We start from the raw sequence: 21,886 nt of genomic DNA on the forward strand, positions 1-21,886 counted from the left end.
AAACAAAATCCGACCACAGGCTCATCGTCTGTGTACCTTTCACGTATCCCAGCCCGGCCAGGCAAAGTCAGCTCTCCGCCCCACATCCTCTAAACGGTGAGGATAAACAGCACAAAGGCTACCGTTACCCGTATCTGCAACTAGCAGATACCGGAATAGGATGATGCGTCTTTGAATAGTCCGATGGGACTAGTTCACCGATGAGGGTAATGCTGGGTCACAGACTTCGATGGTTTTCAGAGCGAGTTACTTGGATGGGAAGGTTGGGCTGGGAACAGGAGCGGGTAGGAGGGGACTAAGGAAAATCGGCAATGTGTGGATGCGGCGTGGGTAGGAGTGACACCAAGGAGAGAGCGCGCGGGGATGCGGATGTCTGTGGCGTAGTTGCTCGAGGTCTGTCTTATTGGTGTTAGGTAAGGAGGAAGGGTTCTGCACCAAAGCATGACACTTCGTGAGAAATGAAGACTTGAAACTTTGATTCGTTTGTCCTTGGCTTTCCTTCCGCTCAGATAGTACAAAAATGGTGTCAAAAACCAGACCCTTTTCCATCGCCAAACGCCTCGCCCAATGCTACACCGGTCTTGGTGCCTACTCCAATCTGAAGGCCTTGACGCGGCTGGAGGTATTACGCATGCGCGCTTTCGCTTGCACAGCACGCTGTACTCGAACGTATCTTTCTCGTCCTCTACCCTTCTGCCTGAATGCTTATATGACCCATCGGTAACTGGCGTATCGACCGGCTGTTTCTGACTTTCGGATAATCTTGACGACGGAACCTCTCCTCAGACCGAGGTACTTGGCGACTGGGTCCGTGGATTGGATTCTGGGGAGCTGTGTCTGCTTCAAACGGTATCGCTGGAGTAGCTGCTGTTTCTCCTCGTCACTCAGCAGGACGTGTTTGGGGACCAGTTCATGCTTTGTGATGTTGACCAGCAGATCTTGCTCGACAAAGACCTCTACACCGCCCTTGGGGCCGTCGGTGATGCTTGTCGCGCCGCGGAGAAGTCGAAGGGCCATGCCCGTCATGGGCTTTACGGTGACCATGATGCCGGAGTGGAAGGAGCCGTTGACAAGATGGGACATGTAGTCGCGCAGTTGCTTCATCCCAACGTTCTCGTCGGCGTTGAACTCGATCCAGATGGTGCCGATGTTGGGTTGGGGCTCTGGGTTCTTCTTGGTCGGGGCATCGGTGTACCTTCGTAGCATGTCTTCGGAGGGCTGGCAGGAGAAGTTGAGGCGCGAACGGCTGGTCAGAGGTCAGTACTGCGGCCTGGACGTGGCTGTGGTTGGCGCATACTCAGGCTCTCCATCTTCGCGCGCATATTTCCTTGAGAACTCCTCAAGAGACATGGTCATGTCATCTTCAACAATCATGTAGCCCTTTGGTAGAGTCAGCGCGCAGTCCATTGTCGCTCAAAGCGCAAGCGCATGCGCAACGCACCCGGTCGTTCATCATCTCCTTGGTTGTCCGCCAGACCCTCCACAGGCGAATCAGAGACGCGCTGTACTTTTCGCCTTCCATGCTTGCGGTCGCTAAGGTTGATGCGGGGGAACGAGTGTCGGGTGGTGGTGTCGGCGCAACAGGTGAGTGAAGACGGGCGTGTCAAAGAAATCTCCAGAAGTTCCAAAGGCAGGCCGGGCGAGAGGCTTGGCGTGCAGCACTAGCGCGCGGACCTGGAGCTTGGAACCCCACCAATTCCGCCCATCTCGAACTTGGACATGGCCTCCTCAAACGAAATCCCCAACCTAAGAACTCTTCTCGGACAAGGCCGCGGTGGACCATCAAGAGGCAAAGGACGTGGAAGAGGTGGTCTCGGAAGTTCTAGCGAAGGAAGGGCACAAGTTCTCGACGATGCAGTCAAGGGTACGGATCAAGACGCGGCGGGGAGCAGGGTGAGCTGTGTAGAGCTGGGTTATCTTCACGACCCATATGCGAAGTTGTTCGCGACACAACAGACGACGAGGAAGCTGCCGTTGCTCAATCGAGGCACTTATGTCCGTACCTCAGCCATTGACCTTCTCGTCGCCAAGTTCCTTGTTACCTACCCTTCGTCGGCGAAGCAGATCATCTCTCTAGGCGCCGGCACCGACACGCGATTCTTCCGCCTCCTCGACCTGTACCCTCAAACGCGCCTCGTATACCACGAGATCGATTTCCCTTCGAATACGCTTGCCAAGATTACCACCATACAGAGGCAACCGCTGCTGTATCGAAAGCTACCACACATACCGTCGACTTCAGCCTCCTACCACTCAGACACGTACAACATCCATGCACTCGACCTACGATCTCTGGCCGAATCGTCGGAGGAGAAGCCGCCACCTCAGATTCCGAACCTCGATCCGAGCATACCTACATTGATCCTGTCTGAGATGTGTCTGGTCTACCTGGAGCCCTCGACAGTGAAATCAATAGTGTCATCACTACTCACACACTACCTACAACCTGCAACGCCTGCGTCTCTCATACTCTACGAACCCATCCTACCCCAGGATGCTTTCGGCCGCACGATGATCTCGAACCTCCGGAGCCGCAACATACACCTTCATACGTTAATAGCGTACCCCGAGTTGGGCGACCAGCGCGCACGCCTTCAGGGCTATGGCTTCGCAAATGGGGCGAAGGTGGCGGACACAAACACTATTTGGCGAAAGTGGATCAACGAGGAGGAGAAGGAGCGCATTGCAGGTTTGGAGTTTCTAGACGAACTGGAGGAGCTGGAAATGCTGCTCCGGCATTACTGTGTTGCATGGGGCTGGAGGGATGGCGAAAGCAATGTCTTTTCGCAAGCGTGGGCGGGTGTACGGGAGTAGGACGTAGCCGACTCTTCGACTCACCACGCAGCCGTATTTGTATAATTAACGGTCTCGAACCTGATATGAAGATTGGATTTTTGAAGCATGCTTGAGTTATGACGTGACCCGTGTAGAGTGAAAGCCACGTGCCTGCGCGCCAGACGCACTTCCAGGGCTCACGCGCTAGGCCTGAGGCGGCCTTGCCCGAACGGCGCCGTGATCCCCAGACACGGTGCTTTGCGACAACAAGAACGACCAATTACTCACCACTCGCCCTGAATCTGCGCCGTGTCGCGAAGGAAAGGACATCCCTCGCCAATACGAAATGGCGTAATCGCTGCCTTCATATCTGAACTACCACTACATACGTTCCTTACCCCATTTCGGCACAACAAACAAACCAACACGGAGTCGCTCCTACCATGGCGGTGCGCAACACGACACAGCCCTCCTTCAACTTCCTCACCGGCGAGGAGGAGGAGCCAACGCCCGCGCCTGCGACTACCAAGCGAGAACCTCTGCGCGAAACTTTTCGAACCACACTACGAGCCTCACAGAATGCGCCGCACACGGTTGTGCCTTCTGATCCGATCAATGAAGACCTCCGCGCCCAACTCAATACCGTGCGATATGAGCTCGAGACCGCGAAACAAGAAAAGGAGATGATGAAGCTGGAGCATGCGCAAGAACTCCGCGACGCCCAAAACCGTGCCGATGCCGACTTTCGCAAAGCCCAGCAAGTCGAGGCATCGAATACCCTCACTGCGAAGAAATATGATGCGCTGACCAAGGAGATGGCTGAGGCACAGACGAAGGCTGCCAATGAGCGGCAAGCGCTGGAACGGCGATTGCGGGAGAGCCAAGAGAGGGCGCAATCGCTACAAGAGGAATACGATGAGGTTAAGGAGGAGTTGTCGACGTCGCAACGGCAGAACGAGCACAGATACAATACCCTACAAACAGAGCACAAGGCGCTGAAGGAGAGTGTGGAGGAGATGCATGCAGATCTACAAGCCAAGGTCAATGCTCTACAAACGTCGCAGAAGAAGCTTGCGCAGAAGGAAGAGGAAGTCGGTCAGATGGAGGCTGAGGTCTTGCGCCTGAAGGCAATCACAGGAGATGCGGAAACACTGGCAGTCATCAAGAGGGAACTCTCCGATCAGGTCGCACACATCAAGAAGCTGGAGACCCTGACGAGGGAACAGAATGCTGAGCTTAAGCAGTACCGGAAGCAACACAAGGCGATTGAGGTGGTCGAGGAGGAGAAGAGGTCGCTGCAGACAAAGTTGCGCATGATGGATGATCTACAACGGCAGCTAGGAGAGGCAGAGCTGAGGAAGCAGGTCCTAGAAGAAGAGCGTGACTCGTGGACGTCGTACCTGGAGGCCGAAGCAGAGATACACGGTGAAGTCCTCTTCGAGACACCCCAAGACCTCGCGCGAGCCTTCATCCAAGAGCGCATAGAGAGAACGGATCTTCTCAACAGGTTGGGCGAGATCAAGCCCGAGCTCACTGTCAAGGACGCTACCATAGAAGCACTCGAAGAGGAGAAGGCCAAATTGCAAGCCGAGATCCAACAAATCAAGGCCGCCGGGAACACTGCCGCGACGAACAGTGCAGACGCAAAGGTACGAGCGCGTCTCGAACGACAGAAAGCTCTAGCCACAAAGGAAGTCGACTTCCTGCGCGCCCAAGTCAAAGCCTTTGACGACGAAGAGCGTGAAATGCAGCCCGACATATTCGACGCTGCAAAGTCTGAGCGCATAAAGGAGCTTGAAGATCTCGTCGACCAATATCGCAAAGAGATCGACACTCTACAACAAGAGTTCAACAATCTGGAGAAACCCGCGCCTGCGACAACAGGCCAGAAGCGCGCTCTCGACACAGACGAGAATGACGAACGCGTAGGCGAACTACGTCGGAAGAACCGCCAACTACAAGACGACCTTCACGCCCTGCAAAAGAAGCAGAAACTTGTCGAATCCGAATACAAAGCCCAGCACTCGCAGCTGAAGAAGCTGAAAGAGTCTTCGCGAACACGCGTCCTAGAGCTAAAATCCAACCCCACCGCCGACGCCGAAGCCCTCAAGTTGAGCACCGTACGCAATCTCCGCGAAGCCAACGCCCAGCTCATCGACCAGCTGGAAAATCAGAAAACACCACCCTCTACCGTCCCCGCTGCCACACTCGACGCCGCGCGAGACGAGCTCGAAGAAATAAAAACCCAACTCGCCTCCTCTGAGAAGAAGATCAAGCGTCTCAAACAAATCTGGGCAGCCAAATCCCTCGAGTTCAGAGAAGCCGTCGCTTCCATCCTAGGCTGGAAACTAGACTTCATGCCCAACGGCCGCGTGAAAGTGACCAGCATGTTCAAACAAGCGGACGAAGACGGAGAGAACAGTATAGTGTTTGACGGCGAGAACGGGACGATGAAAGTGTCGGGTGGAGAGCAGAGTGTGTTTGCGGGCGAGATACGCGATCAGATTGTGTATTGGGTTGAGGGCAGGAAGGAGATTCCTTGTTTCCTTGCTGCGCTTACGTTGGAGTTCTGGGAGAGGGGCCCGGGCGGGCAGACGATGCATGGGTAGGTGACTAGAGATGGAGATGGAGATTGAGGTGGAGCGAGTCGATGTGTACGGTATAGCGGTATGACGCCTGGTTCGTCCAATGTAATGATGATTTCAAAGTAATGATACAGGTACTCTTTCTCCGTAACATATATCACACCATGCCCAATCTCCGCATCTCCCTCTCCATATTCTCATCCATCACCATCCTCCCCCACCATTCCCTCTCCCTCCCTCTCTCTCTTCCCCTGTCCGTCAGCCCATTCCTTCCCTCGACCTTCTTCCACCACCAAAACCAGCCCATGACCCAACACCATGCGAACGCCACCATGATGAGGAAGTCGTAGCAAAAAAGGGATGCTGTAGCGCCTATGGTCCAAGAAGGATGTTCTGGTGAGAGGCTGGTTGGTTCTCCGAAGTCGTTGATAGTGGTATTTTTTGTACGGTTTGTGGTTGACGCAGTTGGAGAAATTGAGGCGAGTGTAGGTGCAATGGTGTAGTGCTCTGCCGCGGTGGTCGTCGGGGTGGACTCAGTCGCAGTAGTGAAGGTTTTTGATGACTTCGCCTCGATTGTGGTATTGGAGGGCTGAGCAAGGTAAACGAAGATGGGTGTGGTGAGTGTAGATGTATACGCCGTGGTGGTATCTTGGGCGAGTACCAATGCGCCGCCGGCGTGGTTCATGAAGACGAGGAACGCGAGAATAGTAATCACTGGCATAGTTATGGTGTCCACTCGGCAGCGTATTGGGGATGTGTGGTCTCCGCTTGGGTAGAATGTATCGGTAAGGACAGTGGTGCGTGGAGGCAGAGTAATGACAGGAACAGATGGAAGAGTCAAGGGATAGCATAATCTTAAGAGGCACCGAAGTAGATTGATGAGAAGGGAAGCGCACAATAAGTATCGAAGTGTGGTGAGGGTGGATCGGGGGTGGAGGCAAGCTAGCTATTGTCCAATAGCTGTGAAAAGAAGCTTATCATATATACATAAATCTCCCCTCCTTCACCTTGAACGCCGAGACCCTGCTACGAGGCATACATGTTCATCGTATTGTTCTTCATCATTGCGCCTTGTCCCAAGGTAGCGCAAATGTAGATACCCAGTCCTCAACCTCCTTCTTAAGCTCGATGATCTCAGTGATGTCCTCGCCTTCACCAACGTACTCTTTGAAAGCAGCTACACTGGCGGGGTTCTTGCGACCAGTGTCTTCGGCCTTCTTCTTGGCGTCCTTGTCAAGCTTCTGGGTGATTCCGACGGCGCGGTGCACGACATCGGCCACACGCTTGAAGTCTTCGGTCTGGAAGCCACGAGTTGTCATGGCGGGAGTTCCGAGACGCAGACCACCAGGCTTCATCGCGGACTTGTCACCGGGAACAGTGTTCTTGTTCGACGCGACGCCTACAAGCTCGAGAATACGCTCTACTCGTGCGCCGTCTACGCCCCTGTCCTTGAGATCGACAAGGACAAGATGGTTGTCGGTGCCGCCCGAGACGATGTTGTAGCCGAGACCGCCGTTCTCCTTTGAGTCGCCGAGACGCTGGGCGAGGGACTTCGCGTTGTCCAGAACCTGCTGTTGATAATCCTTGAACTCCTTGGTTGAGGCTTGTTGCAGAGCTACAGCCAGAGCAGTGATGGTGTGGTTGTGAGGTCCTCCCTGGTGCCCTGGGAACACAGATGCATTGATCGGGCCCTCCAAGTCATACATCTCCTCCTTCCCCTTCTTGTCGACCTTCCGTACGCCCTTGCGGTAGAAGATCATGGCGCCTCGCGGGCCTCGCAGCGACTTGTGTGTTGTGGTGGTGACGATATCGGAGTGGGGGAACGGTGAGGGGATGACGCCGGCGGCAACGAGACCTGAAATGTGAGCCATATCGGAGAGGAGGTATGCGCCAACATCGTCTGCCAGCTTTCGCATGCGCTCGTACTCAATCAACCGACTGTATGCCGATGTGCCCGCAACGATGACCTTTGGCCTGTACAGATGAGCCAGTTCCGACATCTTCTCATAGTCGATGATGCCAGTCTTCTCATTCAGCCTGTATGGAAGAGTCTCGTAGTATTTGGATACGGCGGAGATCTTCTTGGTGGGTGTTTGGTATCCGTGCGACAGATGGCCGCCATGGGGGAGGTCGAGACTGAGAATGCGGTCGTGGGTGTTGAGGACGGCGGAATAGGCGTAGAGGTTTGCAGGTGATCCGGACAGGGCTGTGTTATGTTAGAAAAAGATACAGCAGTTTCGTCGACTGACTCACGCTGGACGTTGACACCCCACTCGTCAGGGCTCAAGCCGAATGCCTTGAGCGCTCTTTGCTGACATAAACGCTCGGCCTCGTCGATGTGCTCATTTCCTCCGTAGTATCGTGCGCCTGGGTATCCTTCCGAGTACTTGTCTATGGTGCCGTGTCAGCTTCGGGCTATAATGTGAGGGTGCGCAGAACGTACTCTGCATCACGCTGCCGAGCGCATCGAGCACGGCTTGCGATGTGAAGTTCTCCGAGGGGATGAGGTTTATGAAGTGCTTCTGGCGGTTCTTCTCCTACAATAGAAGTACTGTGAGCTTCGTCTTCGCATCTGCGGCTTGGGTATGTGGCAACGAACCCTGTTGATGATCTGGTAGACGGTGGGATCGGCTTGTTCAAGATCTTGGGAGAGAATCTGCCACTTGTTAGTATTTCTGCCCGCTTCATCGTGCTATCATGAGATATACCTTTTGCTGCGCATCCATACTTGTCGCATAGCCCCGCCATTGTTGTGTCTGTATTCTTGCATGGTTGGTAGCAATTGAGGCTGTGGAGCGAGAGGTGAGCTGGCGCACAGGCGCTCTGCAGGCTGCTCTGAGGTTCGCCATGTTGAGTCAATCTGCTATACACAGTGGAAGCGCGGCGCGACCTTATAAACGTGCTCGATGCCAGCCGGACTCGTAGTCTCAATGAGGCAACGAAACGATGGGCCCGCTTAATCACGGACTAGGGCGGCACTGGCAGGGGTCATGGCCTCGGCGCCGTTTCTCCGTTCTCCGGCGGTAAAACATCGACGCTTCCGTCTCGCGTCCTCTCTTCTTTTCTTCACGTAACTAAACCCGAGATGATATGACTGCTTTCAATTCAGCTGCATCCTCACTTGGCCGGCGCAAGCTGGCCGATGTGGGAGCTGTTGACACGCCCCGGCACCCACCACCTAGGGGGACGAAAAAATCTATGATCGGCAATGTTGCGTAGGAGGCATCTGTTGATGCTGTGTTGTGTCCGGCGTGGTACGGTCTGGAGCACGAGATGTACAGTGTCTTCATTCAGTCCCGCTGTCGACGCCTGTCGCTGTGTACGTAGTAATCCAATGTAACCGTTTTCGTAAATATATCTTGTTGTTGCTCTTGAAGAGTGTCTGACCATGTGCTACACCTGGGTATGACGTCGACTATATTAACAAACCTTGACATCGTCGTTATGAGCACGCAAGCCAACAGCCGTCAATCGCAGCTCTCGTATCTTGCGATTGCTAGTCGAGAAGGTTATAAGCAATTTCGAGTTGTAGTCCTGCGATAACACGGCCGGACACGCGCTTTCCTGTCACTTCTACGCTGGTCTGAGGGATGCCCTGGTGGACTCACGACGATACCGCCTGACATCCTCTCCACACCCAGACCGTAATCAGTTTTTCATAAGTGGCGGCATGAGCGTGCGCGCTTGAGCATCGTTTAACAAACATTGATGACCATCTACGCCGGCCAATCCTTCCAGTCCTTCCAGTCCATGACAACTCGTGAGCTTGAATGGAGGACACTACCGCACCTCCTCCTCCAACCGACCGCCAAGGCTACTAGTAATAGTCCTTAGCCTGGAAAGCGCGCGTGACAACGACCGTCACTGCCTCAGACGCGCTTTCCCTGTTTACTGACCTCACGTTTACTGCATCAACCCCATCTTGACCGCAGCCGCAGCCGCAGCCGCAACCTCTGCTTCTAACAGCGGTCATCCAACGGCCACGTGTGAATTCCTCCTACACCACTAACAACCTCAACTAGCAAGGTGTCCGCATATAAAGATCCCATCATGGCGCCCAAACTGAAGACACCGAGCCTGCCTCCTCCAAGAACACCCCACCGTCGCGACTCCAGTCCAGAACTAGGCAGTCCTTCTAAGATAACGCAGTACAATCAAAAGACTGGCCGCCCGGTTCGAAAGAGCGCAGGCAAGATACAGAAAGTGGCAGGCTACGTCGATTTCGAAGACGCCGACTTCGACGCCTTGACCGACAGTGAGTTGACCGAGCTAAGCGACGAGGAAGAAGACGACGATATAAGCCCGCGTAGTCGTTCGGACAAGAAGAAGAAGAAGGGTGCACTGAAGCGCAAGCGAAGTCCCTCACCTCCGTCTCCGCGTCTAGAGCACGTATTCTATCGCCAAGAGCTCGATGACCTCACCGACAACGAGAACGCCGGCGCCTTTCATCGAAGTGCTCCAAAGAAGCCGCCCGTGACCTTGCAATTCAACGTCCCGCTAGGCTTCCATGGTCCGCTCTTCGTCAAGCTCGACAGCACCCTCCTACAGACCGGCGAGCAAGGCAAATTACATGAGATGCAGCCAGGCAGATCGAACAGCCCCCGTGCTACAGATCCGCAGCCAGCTGGAATGCTCGCATTACGTAGCGTAGGCTTCACCGATCTGCCGCCCGAGCTAAGGAACACTATCTATCGGTACCTTTTTGCTCGCAAGAACAAGACCTCGAAGCTCAGGATTCCGATGACGGTCAATGACCCTAAAGAAAGCTTTACCAAGTCTGGTCAATTCCTCAGAACCTGTAAGCTTGTGCATAACGAAGGCTGCTCGATCTTATACGGCGAGAACACATTCTCCTTCCATCGGCACTACGATACTCGTGGACCCTACTGGGAGCCAGTACCCAAGGAGATAGGTTACCAGGACGTACTGCATTTTTTGAGAATGATCGGCCCCGAGAACATTCAATACCTGCGCGATGTCAAATTCGTCTTCGACGACGCACGCCCAAAGGACACACCCTATGTCCTCTCCAACGAGGAGCGCCGCTACCTGAACGACGACTACCTGGCGAACTGCCTCCGCATCCTCCGCAACGCCAAGCTCCGCAAGATCACAATGTACTTCGGCGGACGTCGGCAACTGGGCCGTACCGATGTCAGGTTCTTGGGTTACCTGGAGCAGATCAAGGCCGACGAAGTGGAGCGGGAGTCCGAGAAGTACCATCATCGTGCCGATAGATTCTTGAGCACGATGGCCTGGCATGACCTGAAGGAGATGATGACGCGCAAGGACAAGCTCTACGTGAAAGAGTAGCCCGGCACTCAAGCTGCCCCAGATACCATCTCGCGGCATACTACACATTACATGTACCTTGCGATCCGACCACATCGGGGATCACGACTATCTGCTTCTGTCACTTTAACATTCCCATTCTCCTAGCTTCATGTTGACCTTCGGATTGCTTCGGCAAACTTCCGGTAGATCTAGCGATTACTTTCACCCCAGCGGAAGTACACCTGGCGACCGAGCGTTGGATGGCTATCATATGTGGTGAAGGTTCATTTTGTACAATTTACCCCCGGGCCCATGTTTCCTACCTGTCAGCGGATGACGTTGTCAGGCCCTGTTGGCAAAGGTATAGGCACTTCCTGCAGCATATTACATCAATGTATTTCCCCAACATAAAAATCCAGAGCATTAGATAAAAAGTCTTTCGTGTCGTCGTGATGATTGGCCCAACCCCTCATTATCATTCCTCGATATTACCGCCAATGGCACGTCCATTCGGGCCCCAACAACGGCTAAAATGCGACATCCCCTAGCCCCGACCCCACCAGCTATTCCTCAGCCAGCCTGCAGCCGCGCAACGTGTTGAACCATGGGACAAAAGATGTACCTTGCATAAGCGAGCCCTGCGAACGCCTGCTTAATGCGGTACGCGATGGTGGTGTGGCTGCAGGGCAAATCATATACAGTATATCAATCGGGTCAAGCAGCGGAAAACCGTTGTCAACATGAAACATTGCTGCACGTAGCCGCTGCCAGTCGTTCTTGCGCATGCAGCAACGGATGCACCTTGATGCGTTCGTGCATGCGTCCCGTTACCGGGCTTGAGGGTCGGGCGGAACGCGATCTGGAAGGTGGCCAGAGTCCTATTTAGCCTTCGTATACTATTTGGGCTGGTTTGTGGTCGAGTTCATAAAAGTGGTTTGATATAGCCGGTCTGCCCGATGAGCTCCTCGGACAGGACCGTAGACAGCACGAGACAGGGTAGTGATACGGTGGGGATATTGTACGCGATGCACGTTGTGGCTGGTCGGTGCGGGAGGTACGTCAGCGATCATATACGGAGACCACGGAGATTTTGTGGAATTGGCTAGAGCGGAGGGTCATGTGAGTGATTGGCGCTTGGTGCCCGTAGCTTTTTGCATGTGCGTTCATTCATATCATCGATTCATCTCGACGTCGTCATCGTTCGGTCCGGCGAGCGGTTCTATCTGGGGCGCTCCTCGGGATTGCCGTGCGTATACATCGAACCCACTTATGCCGTCTTTCCTTTCCGCTTCTTAAATTCTTCTATCCAACCAGCTGCCTTGTCCTTTGGTATCACGCTTATGGTTACCAGCCCATCGACGATCTCTGGCTTTCCACTTCCTAGTACTTTGCCTAGACTCATCTTCTTTCCTACTTTGATCAGACCGCCGGCTGCGGTCTCCATGTACGACTCTACGTTGTCGATGGTGTACTCGTGCTTTTCGTCCCATGGCAGCGGGAAGATGTAGTCGAGATGTTCATCTAGCTTCTCTTTCTCAGAAAACGCTTTGATGAAGTCCGACTGCGAGTGCATGGGATACAGCAGTATGACTGGCAGCGTGAGTGTGGAGGATGGATCCAGACTGTTTTCCAGCTTGACAGTGGCGTCTTCCAGATCTGGGGGCTTCTCCGTGCTCCGCGTCAAGATATTCCGGCTCCGCAGGGCAAGTTTGAGCGTTACTCGCTCTGATGCTATCTTTTCTTCCCGTTCGCGGCGCGCCTTTTCGACTGAATCTATGTACTGTTTCCGAGCATCGATCTTGGTCTTGAGAGCCTTGAGAGGGGCATTGTTCGCATCTAGGGCTAGTCCTCTGTCACAAGCCCAGGCTGCTTCTTGTAGCTTGTCTAATGCTAGACCGGCAGTAGCTGATCTGTAGAAGGCTTTGACGTTGGCAGGGTTGATCTTGAGCGTTGACACGCAATCTTGGATGCAAGAGCGATAGTTTTCTGCCGCGTGTCAGCAGACCATAGTCGAAACTTTGGTGAAGAAGCCACAATGCCTGTCTTCAGGATGTGCTTGCAAACTCACTCTTCTCCAAATTGCATAATGCTCGGTTGACGTAGACAGCCTCTCCAATCACCCTTTCCTTCTCCGCCTCCTCCTTCTCGTCAAGCTCAACGGGAATAACGTCCGGACCTTCCGCATCTGGATCGGGGTTTGTTTGTGGACCTTTGAGCGCCGCTATTGCCTTGTCGTAGAACTCTTTCGCGTCTGTCCATTGCTTTGCCCGTGCGCATTCGTTGCCTTGCTGTCGGAAGTTCTCAGCGATCTCGGCACGGGTTCCCTCGTACGCCATTGCTTTCAACGCCTCCAGCGCCATGTTCTCGCCTCCCTCGCCATCTGTTTCATCTAGACTGGTCATGAAGATTGGCATACGGTTCATCTCTTTCAGCAAATCGTCTACTTTTTTCGACTTGACATCAGCCATCGCGGGTGGCAGGTCTGCAGACGCCGCTGGTGGGCCATTTTGATCTGTTTGCGCCATGTCGTCTGTGTTGTTTCGATAGCTTTACAACTGATGTCGGAAATATCACGATATGCTCGCTGTGACTCTGCTCGAATTTTCGGTGGATGGTCGCTTAGTCATGTGATAGCGGGGCTGCTGGGCCCTGACCTCTGGACTTGCCATCACTGGCTGTGCAGGCAACCCAGTCAAAGGGCACCACCAGCCACCAGCTAGCAAGCAAAGCAAGAAGGGATGGCGCAGGACAACGAGAGGGGCACGCTAAAATAGGGTGAGCCGGCACCGGCGCTTCCGCGTCATGCTATATCGTCTAAGCTCCTCGTCCACGCCGAAGGTTCAGGGCGCCGTAGCCGATTACGACGCGAATCTCCTATTTGCTTTTCTGAGACGACAACGAGCTCCAGTAGGGCCGATCAATACCGACTGACACCTGACGAGGCATACATTGTGCGACAGTTGGATCGTGAGCTGTTATGTCGCGTGTCGGATGGAATCATGGAATGTTCTGCCGATTGCAGACCGCCTTATTGCGCTCTCAGCTGTCTGCACAGCAGGACCACTCTCCGCTGGTGGACCAAATATTCCTTGTTACACTCGGGGTCCATTATTCGTGAATCCCATCGGCGAAGTATCGATTCAGAACGAAGGTTGCAAGCAATACCACCACACGGCAAGGCTGTTTATTTGGAGGCGTTCAACGAAACGTCAATTGATCGCGTTCAAGATGCGCTTGCAAGTCGCGCGACGCTTTCAAACTGTACCCTTCCCGTCCGCGGGGGATTGCCCATTTGACAGGCTCAGCCTGGCCAGAGATCAAACGTCATGGGACGTAGATCTTGCTTTCGACTTGTTGGGGTTAGAAGACGGCCTGGGATCCTCAACTTTCACATGCATATATGCCAACCTTCTACTCAACTGCCTGACCGGCCATGACTGATGGCTTCTACGAATGTGCTCTGGCGTGATAACAAGACACCTCGCAAAAGGAACTCTGAGGCTGAGGTTTCTATTACTTTCAACTTGGAGAATTGCGTCGTCGATCTGGACTCGAGTTCGGCTCCTTTGCACCGCCAAGAGCGCACGGACGAATCCTTTCGTCTCAAAGTAGGAAGTCGACTACCTCTGCTTGACTCTCACCTGACTCGGCAGTACAGGATAAGGCTGCTCATTCATGCAACTGCCTACCAGTATGGCAATCCATATATGCCTCCTTTTTGAGGCTGTTAACAGGCATGCGATTGTCAGACCGAAACGTGATCAAAGTATCAGATCGATGTTCTAATTTCAGTCGATGGCCATAATCTAACGGTACCGCACTGGCGCACCGGAGCGTTGGGCGCCATCGAGAGTTTGATAGCTCGGACCGGGACACGAACGTGCCACTCGGTCCATAGCTTTCCACAGTGGGCCAAGTTTGCGGCGTGGTCAAGAGGCTGAAACCCTGAATCACAGCTCATCAACAACGCCAAACTGCGCCGGAGGCGTCCAGAATCACTGATAGGGCCAGGCATGTGCGGAGCTTTGGACGGCGATAATATTCATCTGGCAAATTACCGTCCACGCAACTTTCGTCTGAAGCCAGCTGCGCCCAGGGTCTGATGAACTTGCGCCTCACATCCGCTGATGCTGCTCCTCTCGCACATCTGCCACACCCCCTTCGTCAACACCGTTACTGCCACCCGCATTCGTTACCACCTACCCCTTGTCGGGTCATTTCCTTCACCTCGCTAAGGTATTGGCCGTCGTCGCGGGACGCATTTAAGGGAACGTTGGACCTAAATGCGCAGCCAATGACGCTTGGCTGAGAAGCGGAAAGCGGATGGCCTGAGCCAATAGTGTGCTTGTAGTCCAGGGGACCCTCGGCTCAGCCTGCATGCAGGGATACTTGTGCTCGTTAGTGCGGAGATGTGCATAAGCAGATGGACTCGGACATCGAAACAAATTTGAGCAGGCACAGATGGGGTTTGATTGATCCCAAGAATCCTATTCGTGCCTTTGGGCATAGTCCCGCCTCCTCGTGGACTGTGCGGACTTGTGCCTGCGCTCCGGGATCCTAGCTGATGCATGGGCGATCACAGCGATTTCATGCTCAAGTTGTGCCTGTCCCTCCCTCTCCTCCCTACGCTCCGTGCCGTTGACGACACACGGGTATCATTCTCGTAGGGCCCGCTGCCCGTTGCTTGACAGTTCTTTTCTTACCATCAAAAGTGTTTTAGCACGCGCCATTAGTCGCCTTCTTCATCTCATTTGCATCGTATGTATGGAATGAGTTGAGCACGTTTCTGTATCTATCGACTTTCACCATTGTCACGTCATTCTTTTGAACCGTAAGTACGCGCCATTGATCCGCGACTGGACCTGTTCGTTACGACAGGACTCTTTTCTTGGAAGCCATTCGGTACTGACCTTCCACTGCAGTATCGAGACCATCCGAACGCTGCCGCACCGTCGATATATCTACCCCACGTAATCCGACCCGACGCTATACACTATTCTTGAAGACGACTCATGCTATTCTAAGTAGCTAAGCATTCAATACCCGATCGTAGTACGAAGGACTCGACCGGTACGTGAACCATTGCCAGGTCTATTAGTGGTCGATACAATCGCTATTGTTACAACGATCAGTTGTGGAGGCGCGTCGACAAAGACTCCACAAAGACATCCCTGGCCACGACAACACAAGAGACGACATTGACACCTTCTGACCCTACTACAGGCATGTATTAAGCTATACGTACCTACAGCACCACTTCGTTGTGGTTCTGAACACTCTACTACATAATACACTCTACTGGCCTAGACAACGCACCCGACATGGCTACCGACTACTTTTCCGACCAGGAAACCTTCTTGGCCAACCACCCGCTTCCCACTCCCGCGGGAACCCCATACAGCTCCTTATCCCGAAGAACCTCAACGCACGAAACACCAGGAAGCGATGTTCCCAGCTCACCACCCCCACTTCCACAAGACAACAGTTCTAGTTGGGACGATGCTGCCAACGACGAGAACATCTCAATCCTGGACCCGCGCCGCTTTACCCCAACCTTGCACGCCAACCTAGTCTCTGAGATCCTGAATCTCCGCCGGGAACTTGATTCGAAACATAGATTCATCGATGATTTGGAGACAAACCTAGACACAGCGCGATCCGAAAACGACTCCCTTGCCAAACAGCTATCCTCATCCAACAAGGAAAGCAAAACCGTCAAACGCCAGCTCCAGCACTTCGAGACCGAAACACTCGCTGCATTGGAAGAGATTGCAGGTGAAAGAGACAAGTTCAAGGAAACCAATGCCGATTTGCGAGAGAAACTAGCTGCAGCAGAAAAGAGGACAAGAAGCCAAGATGACGACTCTACCAAGGTGCACGACATGTGGGCTCGCGAAAAAGAAGAGTGGGCAGGAGAAAAACGAATTCTGGAGCGACGTGTTCATGTGTCAGAGACCCGCTTGAGGATGCTTTTGGACGAGATCGCTATCCAGGAAGAAGCTGCCAATGAGGAGGCCGGTGTCGAAAGTGAGGCCGAAGACCCGAGCAAGGACACTGGTATACCGGAGAGCGACGCAGGAAGCGTACGTTCATCGCCACAGCGAAGGTCATCCACACGTCTTGGACGTCATTCCAGGAACAGAAGCAACAGCAGTTACAGGAGCATCGGGCGCAACTACCGGATGTCGTTGATGAGCTCTGATGGGTATGGCAGAGGCAACGGCCTTAGTCTTGCAGACGAGCTCACATTTGATGAAGAAGAGGAAGAGCTGGATGATCTGGAGCTTGACTCGGACGACTTCCCTGAAAATGAAATGCGGGCTCGAAGAGTTCGCGAGTCGCGACAGTCGATGTTACCTGACGAAAAAGCAAAGCGCATCCTAGGATTAAGCAGCGATACCCAGCAAGTTACATGGGATAGCCCTGTCATGGCTGCCGATGATACCGAGCCGCGGAAGTCGTCATATGAAACGGTTCAATCGTCAGTTACATTGACGCCTCGCGATATTACTCTAGTCTTCCCGCCAACACGACCAATCTATGTCGACACCGGTGTGCAACCGTCGCCTCCACCATCGCCTGCCAAGTTGGTCATGGTGGAAGCGACGTCGCAAACTATTGAGCCATCTATCCAGGCAAAGTCAAATGATTTCCCATCTACTGCTGCTGAGGTTGAGGCCAACCAAAGTAGGAAGCGTGTTTCAGTACCCTTGACGTCCAACCCGCCGGTCCAAGCTAGTCCTGAAATTTGCACAACGACCTCAAGCTCGGTACAGACAATCGAACAGCCTCTCAGTCCGCCACCTACGCCTAGGATTCCTCAGCCATCAGACAAAGCACCCTTGTCGCCAGTCTTCCAAACTCAGCTCGTGTCTACGGCAACGCAGACAGACTCGCCGATCGAGCCTGAAGTAGTACCAGAGAAGCCTACTAGAGCTCCACCGCCGGCCCCGATAACAATCCCTTCTATTGCTATCCATGCTCCTACATCAGCTCCTTCATCGCCCAAGGCCCCTATCCTTCCTCCAGGAACCAAGACTGTCTCGACTCAAACCACCGGCGACCTGGTAGCTCCAATGACTTCGACTGCGATGCAGACTGAGCCGATTAGGATCGACCAGAGAGCTGTGAAGCTTCCTGCGCACCTCCTTCCTTCTGCTATAACCTCCAAGCCTGGAACACCCGAGGCAGATCACGTCAAGACAATCAAGAAGGATTATAGCGACGCTGAGAACCCTACTCTCAAGGCGACGTCTCGTCAAGACTTCATTACTCGTCTTGAGAAAGCTGCTGAGAAGAAGATTGAGAACCGCTACCCAGGTAACAACGACAACGGACCTTTGTCGCGCCAGCTTCATGCAGACATGCTCAACCGACCCTTCCGAACAAGCAGCCTTTTTGCCGGTTTCGATGGCCCTTCATCTGATGAAGAGGATGACGATGCAGAGCTGAGCGACGACGACTACAGGAGCCCACAATTCTCTACCCCAATGCTTTCATCGCGTAATGCAAAGAGCGGACGGCCAGTGAACCCACCTACCCCTGTTCCCGAAGACAAGGAATCAACGCCGATGCCTAGGCCATCGGAGGATTCTGTCAACAGTGTATCTATAGCGTCTAAGCGTAGCTCGATGGAGAAACCCTCTAGAGTTGGCAAGGCACAGCGGAACTCTATTGGCCGCCAACCTAGCATCCGTCGATCTGCCATGATTCATAGCGGAACCGCAGCGCACAACATACCGAAGCCACCCTTCCCGGTACCCACTCGATCCAGCTCTCGCAACAAGCCAGTGAGTAAGAGCGAAGGTTCGCAAAGCCCAACCCCTCGCAACAGTGGCTCATACGCTGGTCGCCGTCCATATGGCGTGAAGCATCAGCGGAAAGATAGCCTACGCAAGGTGCGATCTGCTGCTCCTGTCTCCAAGGGCGCACGCTCTCGTAGCAGATCACCCCCACTGCCTGCGACCCCTAGTATTGCCGACACATCTTCGATTCCTCCGCTACCGAGCGACATTGTCAGTGCAAGTGGCTTCCGCCATCGACACCAACTTTCAAATGCAACTGCTGCGACGAGCTACACGGCCAATGGATCTACCAACACTTCTGTCTCGCACACTAGTGTCGTCGATGCGATCGCTGCAGCTATGATCGGAGAGTTCATGTGGAAGTACGTCCGCAAGAGGAAGACCTTTGGTGGCCCTGATACACCAGTGGATGTCAGTCGGGCGGCAGAGGAGGCTTCCCTGGCCAGCCATGGTGTGAGACACAAGCGATGGGTCTGGATCTCTCCATACGAAAGAGCCATCTTGTGGAGTAGCAAGCAACCAACTACCGGTTCCGCGTTGATGGGTAAGAGTGGTCGCAAGCGTAAGTCTCTCGATTCTATGTCATTATATCTCTACTAACATACCACCAGTCGTTATCCAGTCTGTTCTCGATGTCGCCGACAGCTGCCCTGCCCCCAAGAACGAGACACTCTTCAACCGTTCTATCCTCATCCTTACTCCAGCTCGTGCTCTCAAGTTCACCACATCGTCGCGCGAACGCCATTACCTATGGCTAACGGCACTTTCTTTCCTCGCCCATTCGAGCGCACCGATGCCAGATCTAGGATCTTTGCCACCGGTACCTCCGCCAGTCGATGAGACACTGCAACGCCAACAAGGCGCGACACTCCGCCGCAGCCGTGTTCAAGATTCTGTGCGTCTCGCCAAGGGAAGGACGAACCCAGTCATGGCTCGTTACGCAGCTCAGGATGAGCCAATGCCTAGCTTGCCATCTCTCGCTGGATTCGAGACGGCTATGCCGGACTCTGCTAGCCCTCCAACTATTCCTCGTGGGCCACAACACGGCAGGAAGAGGAGTTCTACCGGACCAAGTGCACCTCCTCCAACTGTTCCCTTCCGCAGTTTCTCGCACCAGCATGTACCGTCAGTCTACTCCAACGTATCATCTGATATGTACAGCGCCGGCGTGCCACCGTCAGTACCCTCGTCGGTGTACAACCCCAACAGTGGCGCCATGAGTTCGCGAACATCCGAAGCCAGCACATCAACTCGTCAACACTTCTTTGACACCATGGGCACAGTCCGCATGGAAGCCTTCATCGACAATGCTCTCGGCGACACCAAGCAGCTGAGCAGCTACGGCGGACGAGCACCACACATGCAGCACCGTCGCCGACGTGGCAGCAGCCAGTGGAGCGCGAGCACGCGCGACCAGTCCAACCGAGGCGGCGGTCTCTTCGACTTCGACGCTAACGATCCTTTCCGTGGTTTCTAAACAACGCACTGCACTTACGACTCGCTCACGTGTGACGGGCATGCTTTACGGTCGCTCGGATGTCTTCCACCGCCTGTCGCCTATTCATCGTTCGACCATCTTCCATCTTTCGCTTGTACCTTATCCTATTTCTCTCACTGCTAGGGCAACGACCCATACGACTCAACGTCATTGTGCGGAGGTCCAGCTACCTCGTCTGCATCTTTCCTACCGTCACTTTACTTCGACTCACCTCTTGTATTCTCCCACTCGCTCAACAAACCCTAGGGGCCTGGCTGCAAGGCTAGAAAGCGGTTGTGCTCGCGCGCATCTTATCTACCATACCGCCTATTGTAATGTTTCTTCTCTCGGCCGGCCTTCGCTGCTGCGCACCATTGATACCCCTCTCGCTACCTTTACCTCGTGGTCTTTGAGCGACCTTTATCTCCTTGACTGTATTTCTTTTGCACGAGCGTTTTATATCCACTTTGTCTTGGTTGGGGATGTAGCCTGGGCGATATTCACTCGCTACTTGGTTGGTGATGGGTAGGGGTTAGCCTTAGGGGCGATGATCGAAGTTGGTAGTTCGTGAAGAATGCTACAATCAATACCGCTGTCCATAATATTCAACCAATCTACATGTGATGTTGTAATGCGAGTAAAGCTGTATCCCCCGATCCCGGCATACATCGGCGTCCTCGCACCACTCTACAGCAAATTCTCACCGCAGCCCCACCACGGCCGAACCATGCGAACCACCAAGTCCGTCTCGTGTTATTTGCACCGTCACATTATATCGTATAATTTTCCATCGCACCATCAATCAGTTAAGCAACTCGCTTACAATCGGTTTTGTAGTGTGCGTAGATCCTCTTCCTCACTTACCAACTTGCCCCCGCTAATTACCATACAGGTAGCGGTTATCACTCCGGATTCTGATTCTAATTCAGTGTCTTCCGGCAACCCCGGTTCGATTCCGGGCAAGACCTCTCTTTTTTGGATCGGTAGAGGCCTTGGAGAGTGTAGAGAGATGTGGCGGTACGCGTGGTGGGGTGCTGGTGGAGATTGAAGTTTTTTTTTTTGGTTTCGGCTATGTCAGACACTCCTAACTTTTTTTTGAACATAGAAGTTGGACTACAACGCGAATTCAGGGATGCACTTTAGATCAATATGTGCTTCTAATTGTCCAAGATACATGTTATGTTGATGCGATAGCTGGATATCCTACAGAGATGAATCGAGTTATTTTCCTATCACAAAGTCTAGTCTTGCCTACTACGTGCATATAATTAACTTTGTTAATCCCTTTAAATGTATATTGTAGGCTGCAACAGCTGTATTTGGCTTTCAAGATTGCACGAGAGGCTGCGTTGTACAAGGCTTGCTGCATCGTGTTCTTGAGATTCGTTTGCCGAAGTTTCGCCTTTTTGTCTCCACCCCTGCCACCGAGCACTTTCAAAATCGAATAGAAGCAATTCAGAAACTACGTGATATGCGTTTCTGGGCTTTCAGCTTAGGTATTGTAGAGTGAAATGTGTGTCTCTATTTCGCCAAGTCCAAATCATACCAAAAAAAAAAAGGCCAAACCAACCCACACCAATTCACTGACTATCAGGCAACAAAATAAAACGGATGGACTGCAACACCTGCAGATTCTCTTGACTCATCGGAGGTTTGAACTCCGGACCTTCAGTGTCCTAACTGGTAGCTTTTGAGGCTCCTTGTTAGACTGACGTGATAACCAACTACACCAACGAGCCTTGATTTATAGCGAGAAGCCAAACTATAAGATTTATGCTGTCATTTTGAAAATGCACATGGTGAAACCGAGCGACTGCGAGGTCTAGCGATCGTGCAGGCGACATGAAAAAAAGGGGTGGGGTTGGAGGGGGAAATGTGGGAAATCCATTGGAGCTATCCCCACTTCGCTGGGTCCGGGACTCTCAGCTTACTAGAGTAAGCGACCTGCTTTTGGATGAAAGAAACGCCCA

The 21,886-nt window shown here is 53.3% G+C and overlaps 9 protein-coding genes and 1 non-coding gene across 10 annotated transcripts; 5 read left to right on the forward strand and 5 right to left on the reverse strand.

Moving 5' to 3' along the window:
• Nucleotides 1-705: 705 nt before the first annotated feature.
• BKA58DRAFT_322226 (DNA-directed RNA polymerases I) lies at nucleotides 706-1,522 on the reverse strand (the record flags this gene model as incomplete). Its single annotated transcript, XM_046167840.1, has 3 exons — nucleotides 706-1,246; nucleotides 1,298-1,380; nucleotides 1,442-1,522. The coding sequence occupies 3 exons, from the start codon at nucleotides 1,520-1,522 to the stop codon at nucleotides 706-708; spliced, it is 705 nt and encodes a 234-aa protein (XP_046022034.1).
• Nucleotides 1,523-1,719: 197 nt separating this feature from the next.
• Nucleotides 1,720-2,897, forward strand: BKA58DRAFT_345029 (S-adenosyl-L-methionine-dependent methyltransferase; the record flags this gene model as incomplete). The annotated part of the gene is made up of 1 exon (XM_046168406.1): nucleotides 1,720-2,897. One exon carries the CDS (start codon nucleotides 1,720-1,722, stop codon nucleotides 2,812-2,814), a length of 1,095 nt encoding a protein of 364 aa, XP_046022035.1. The 3' UTR covers nucleotides 2,815-2,897.
• Nucleotides 2,898-3,034: 137 nt separating this feature from the next.
• BKA58DRAFT_391377 (spindle assembly checkpoint component Mad1) lies at nucleotides 3,035-5,528 on the forward strand. The gene has a single exon (XM_046170911.1). The coding sequence runs from the start codon at nucleotides 3,219-3,221 to the stop codon at nucleotides 5,382-5,384; it is 2,166 nt and encodes a 721-aa protein (XP_046022036.1). The 5' UTR covers nucleotides 3,035-3,218; the 3' UTR covers nucleotides 5,385-5,528.
• BKA58DRAFT_462678 (uncharacterized protein) lies at nucleotides 5,518-6,177 on the reverse strand (the record flags this gene model as incomplete). The annotated part of the gene is made up of 1 exon (XM_046174856.1): nucleotides 5,518-6,177. A coding segment is annotated over one exon (660 nt), but the record flags the coding sequence as incomplete, so codon positions are not given.
• A 38-nt stretch (nucleotides 6,178-6,215) lies between these two features.
• On the reverse strand, nucleotides 6,216-8,280 carry BKA58DRAFT_345036 (serine hydroxymethyltransferase-domain-containing protein). The gene is made up of 5 exons (XM_046168407.1): nucleotides 8,069-8,280; nucleotides 7,960-8,016; nucleotides 7,804-7,897; nucleotides 7,614-7,751; nucleotides 6,216-7,566 (listed from the first exon to the last, which is right to left on the reverse strand). The coding sequence occupies exons 1-5, from the start codon at nucleotides 8,207-8,209 to the stop codon at nucleotides 6,422-6,424; spliced, it is 1,575 nt and encodes a 524-aa protein (XP_046022038.1). The 5' UTR covers nucleotides 8,210-8,280; the 3' UTR covers nucleotides 6,216-6,421.
• A 949-nt stretch (nucleotides 8,281-9,229) lies between these two features.
• BKA58DRAFT_239051 (uncharacterized protein) lies at nucleotides 9,230-10,784 on the forward strand. The gene has a single exon (XM_046166632.1). The coding sequence runs from the start codon at nucleotides 9,411-9,413 to the stop codon at nucleotides 10,671-10,673; it is 1,263 nt and encodes a 420-aa protein (XP_046022039.1). The 5' UTR covers nucleotides 9,230-9,410; the 3' UTR covers nucleotides 10,674-10,784.
• Nucleotides 10,785-11,901: 1,117 nt separating this feature from the next.
• On the reverse strand, nucleotides 11,902-13,159 carry BKA58DRAFT_322715 (tetratricopeptide repeat protein 4; the record flags this gene model as incomplete). Its single annotated transcript, XM_046167868.1, has 2 exons — nucleotides 11,902-12,620; nucleotides 12,703-13,159. The coding sequence occupies 2 exons, from the start codon at nucleotides 13,157-13,159 to the stop codon at nucleotides 11,902-11,904; spliced, it is 1,176 nt and encodes a 391-aa protein (XP_046022040.1).
• Nucleotides 13,160-13,378: 219 nt separating this feature from the next.
• On the forward strand, nucleotides 13,379-14,211 carry BKA58DRAFT_391384 (uncharacterized protein). Its single transcript, XM_046170912.1, has one exon. It carries the CDS (start codon nucleotides 13,626-13,628, stop codon nucleotides 14,073-14,075), a length of 450 nt encoding a protein of 149 aa, XP_046022041.1. The 5' UTR covers nucleotides 13,379-13,625; the 3' UTR covers nucleotides 14,076-14,211.
• Nucleotides 14,212-15,650: 1,439 nt separating this feature from the next.
• Nucleotides 15,651-20,203, forward strand: BKA58DRAFT_239097 (meiotic cell cortex C-terminal pleckstrin homology-domain-containing protein). Its single transcript, XM_046166633.1, has 3 exons — nucleotides 15,651-15,704; nucleotides 15,858-19,001; nucleotides 19,051-20,203. The coding sequence occupies exons 2-3, from the start codon at nucleotides 15,956-15,958 to the stop codon at nucleotides 19,914-19,916; spliced, it is 3,912 nt and encodes a 1,303-aa protein (XP_046022042.1). The 5' UTR covers nucleotides 15,651-15,704; nucleotides 15,858-15,955; the 3' UTR covers nucleotides 19,917-20,203.
• A 1,351-nt stretch (nucleotides 20,204-21,554) lies between these two features.
• Nucleotides 21,555-21,655, reverse strand: BKA58DRAFT_t72. Its single transcript has one exon. It is a non-coding gene; the product is annotated as a tRNA-Val (tRNA).
• Between the last annotated feature and the right edge of the window lie 231 nt (nucleotides 21,656-21,886).

Source organism: Alternaria rosae (genome assembly GCF_020736505.1).
Source record: "Alternaria rosae strain MPI-PUGE-AT-0040 chromosome Unknown BKA58scaffold_9, whole genome shotgun sequence".
In the NCBI taxonomy this organism is placed as follows: Eukaryota; Fungi; Ascomycota; class Dothideomycetes; order Pleosporales; family Pleosporaceae; genus Alternaria; species Alternaria rosae.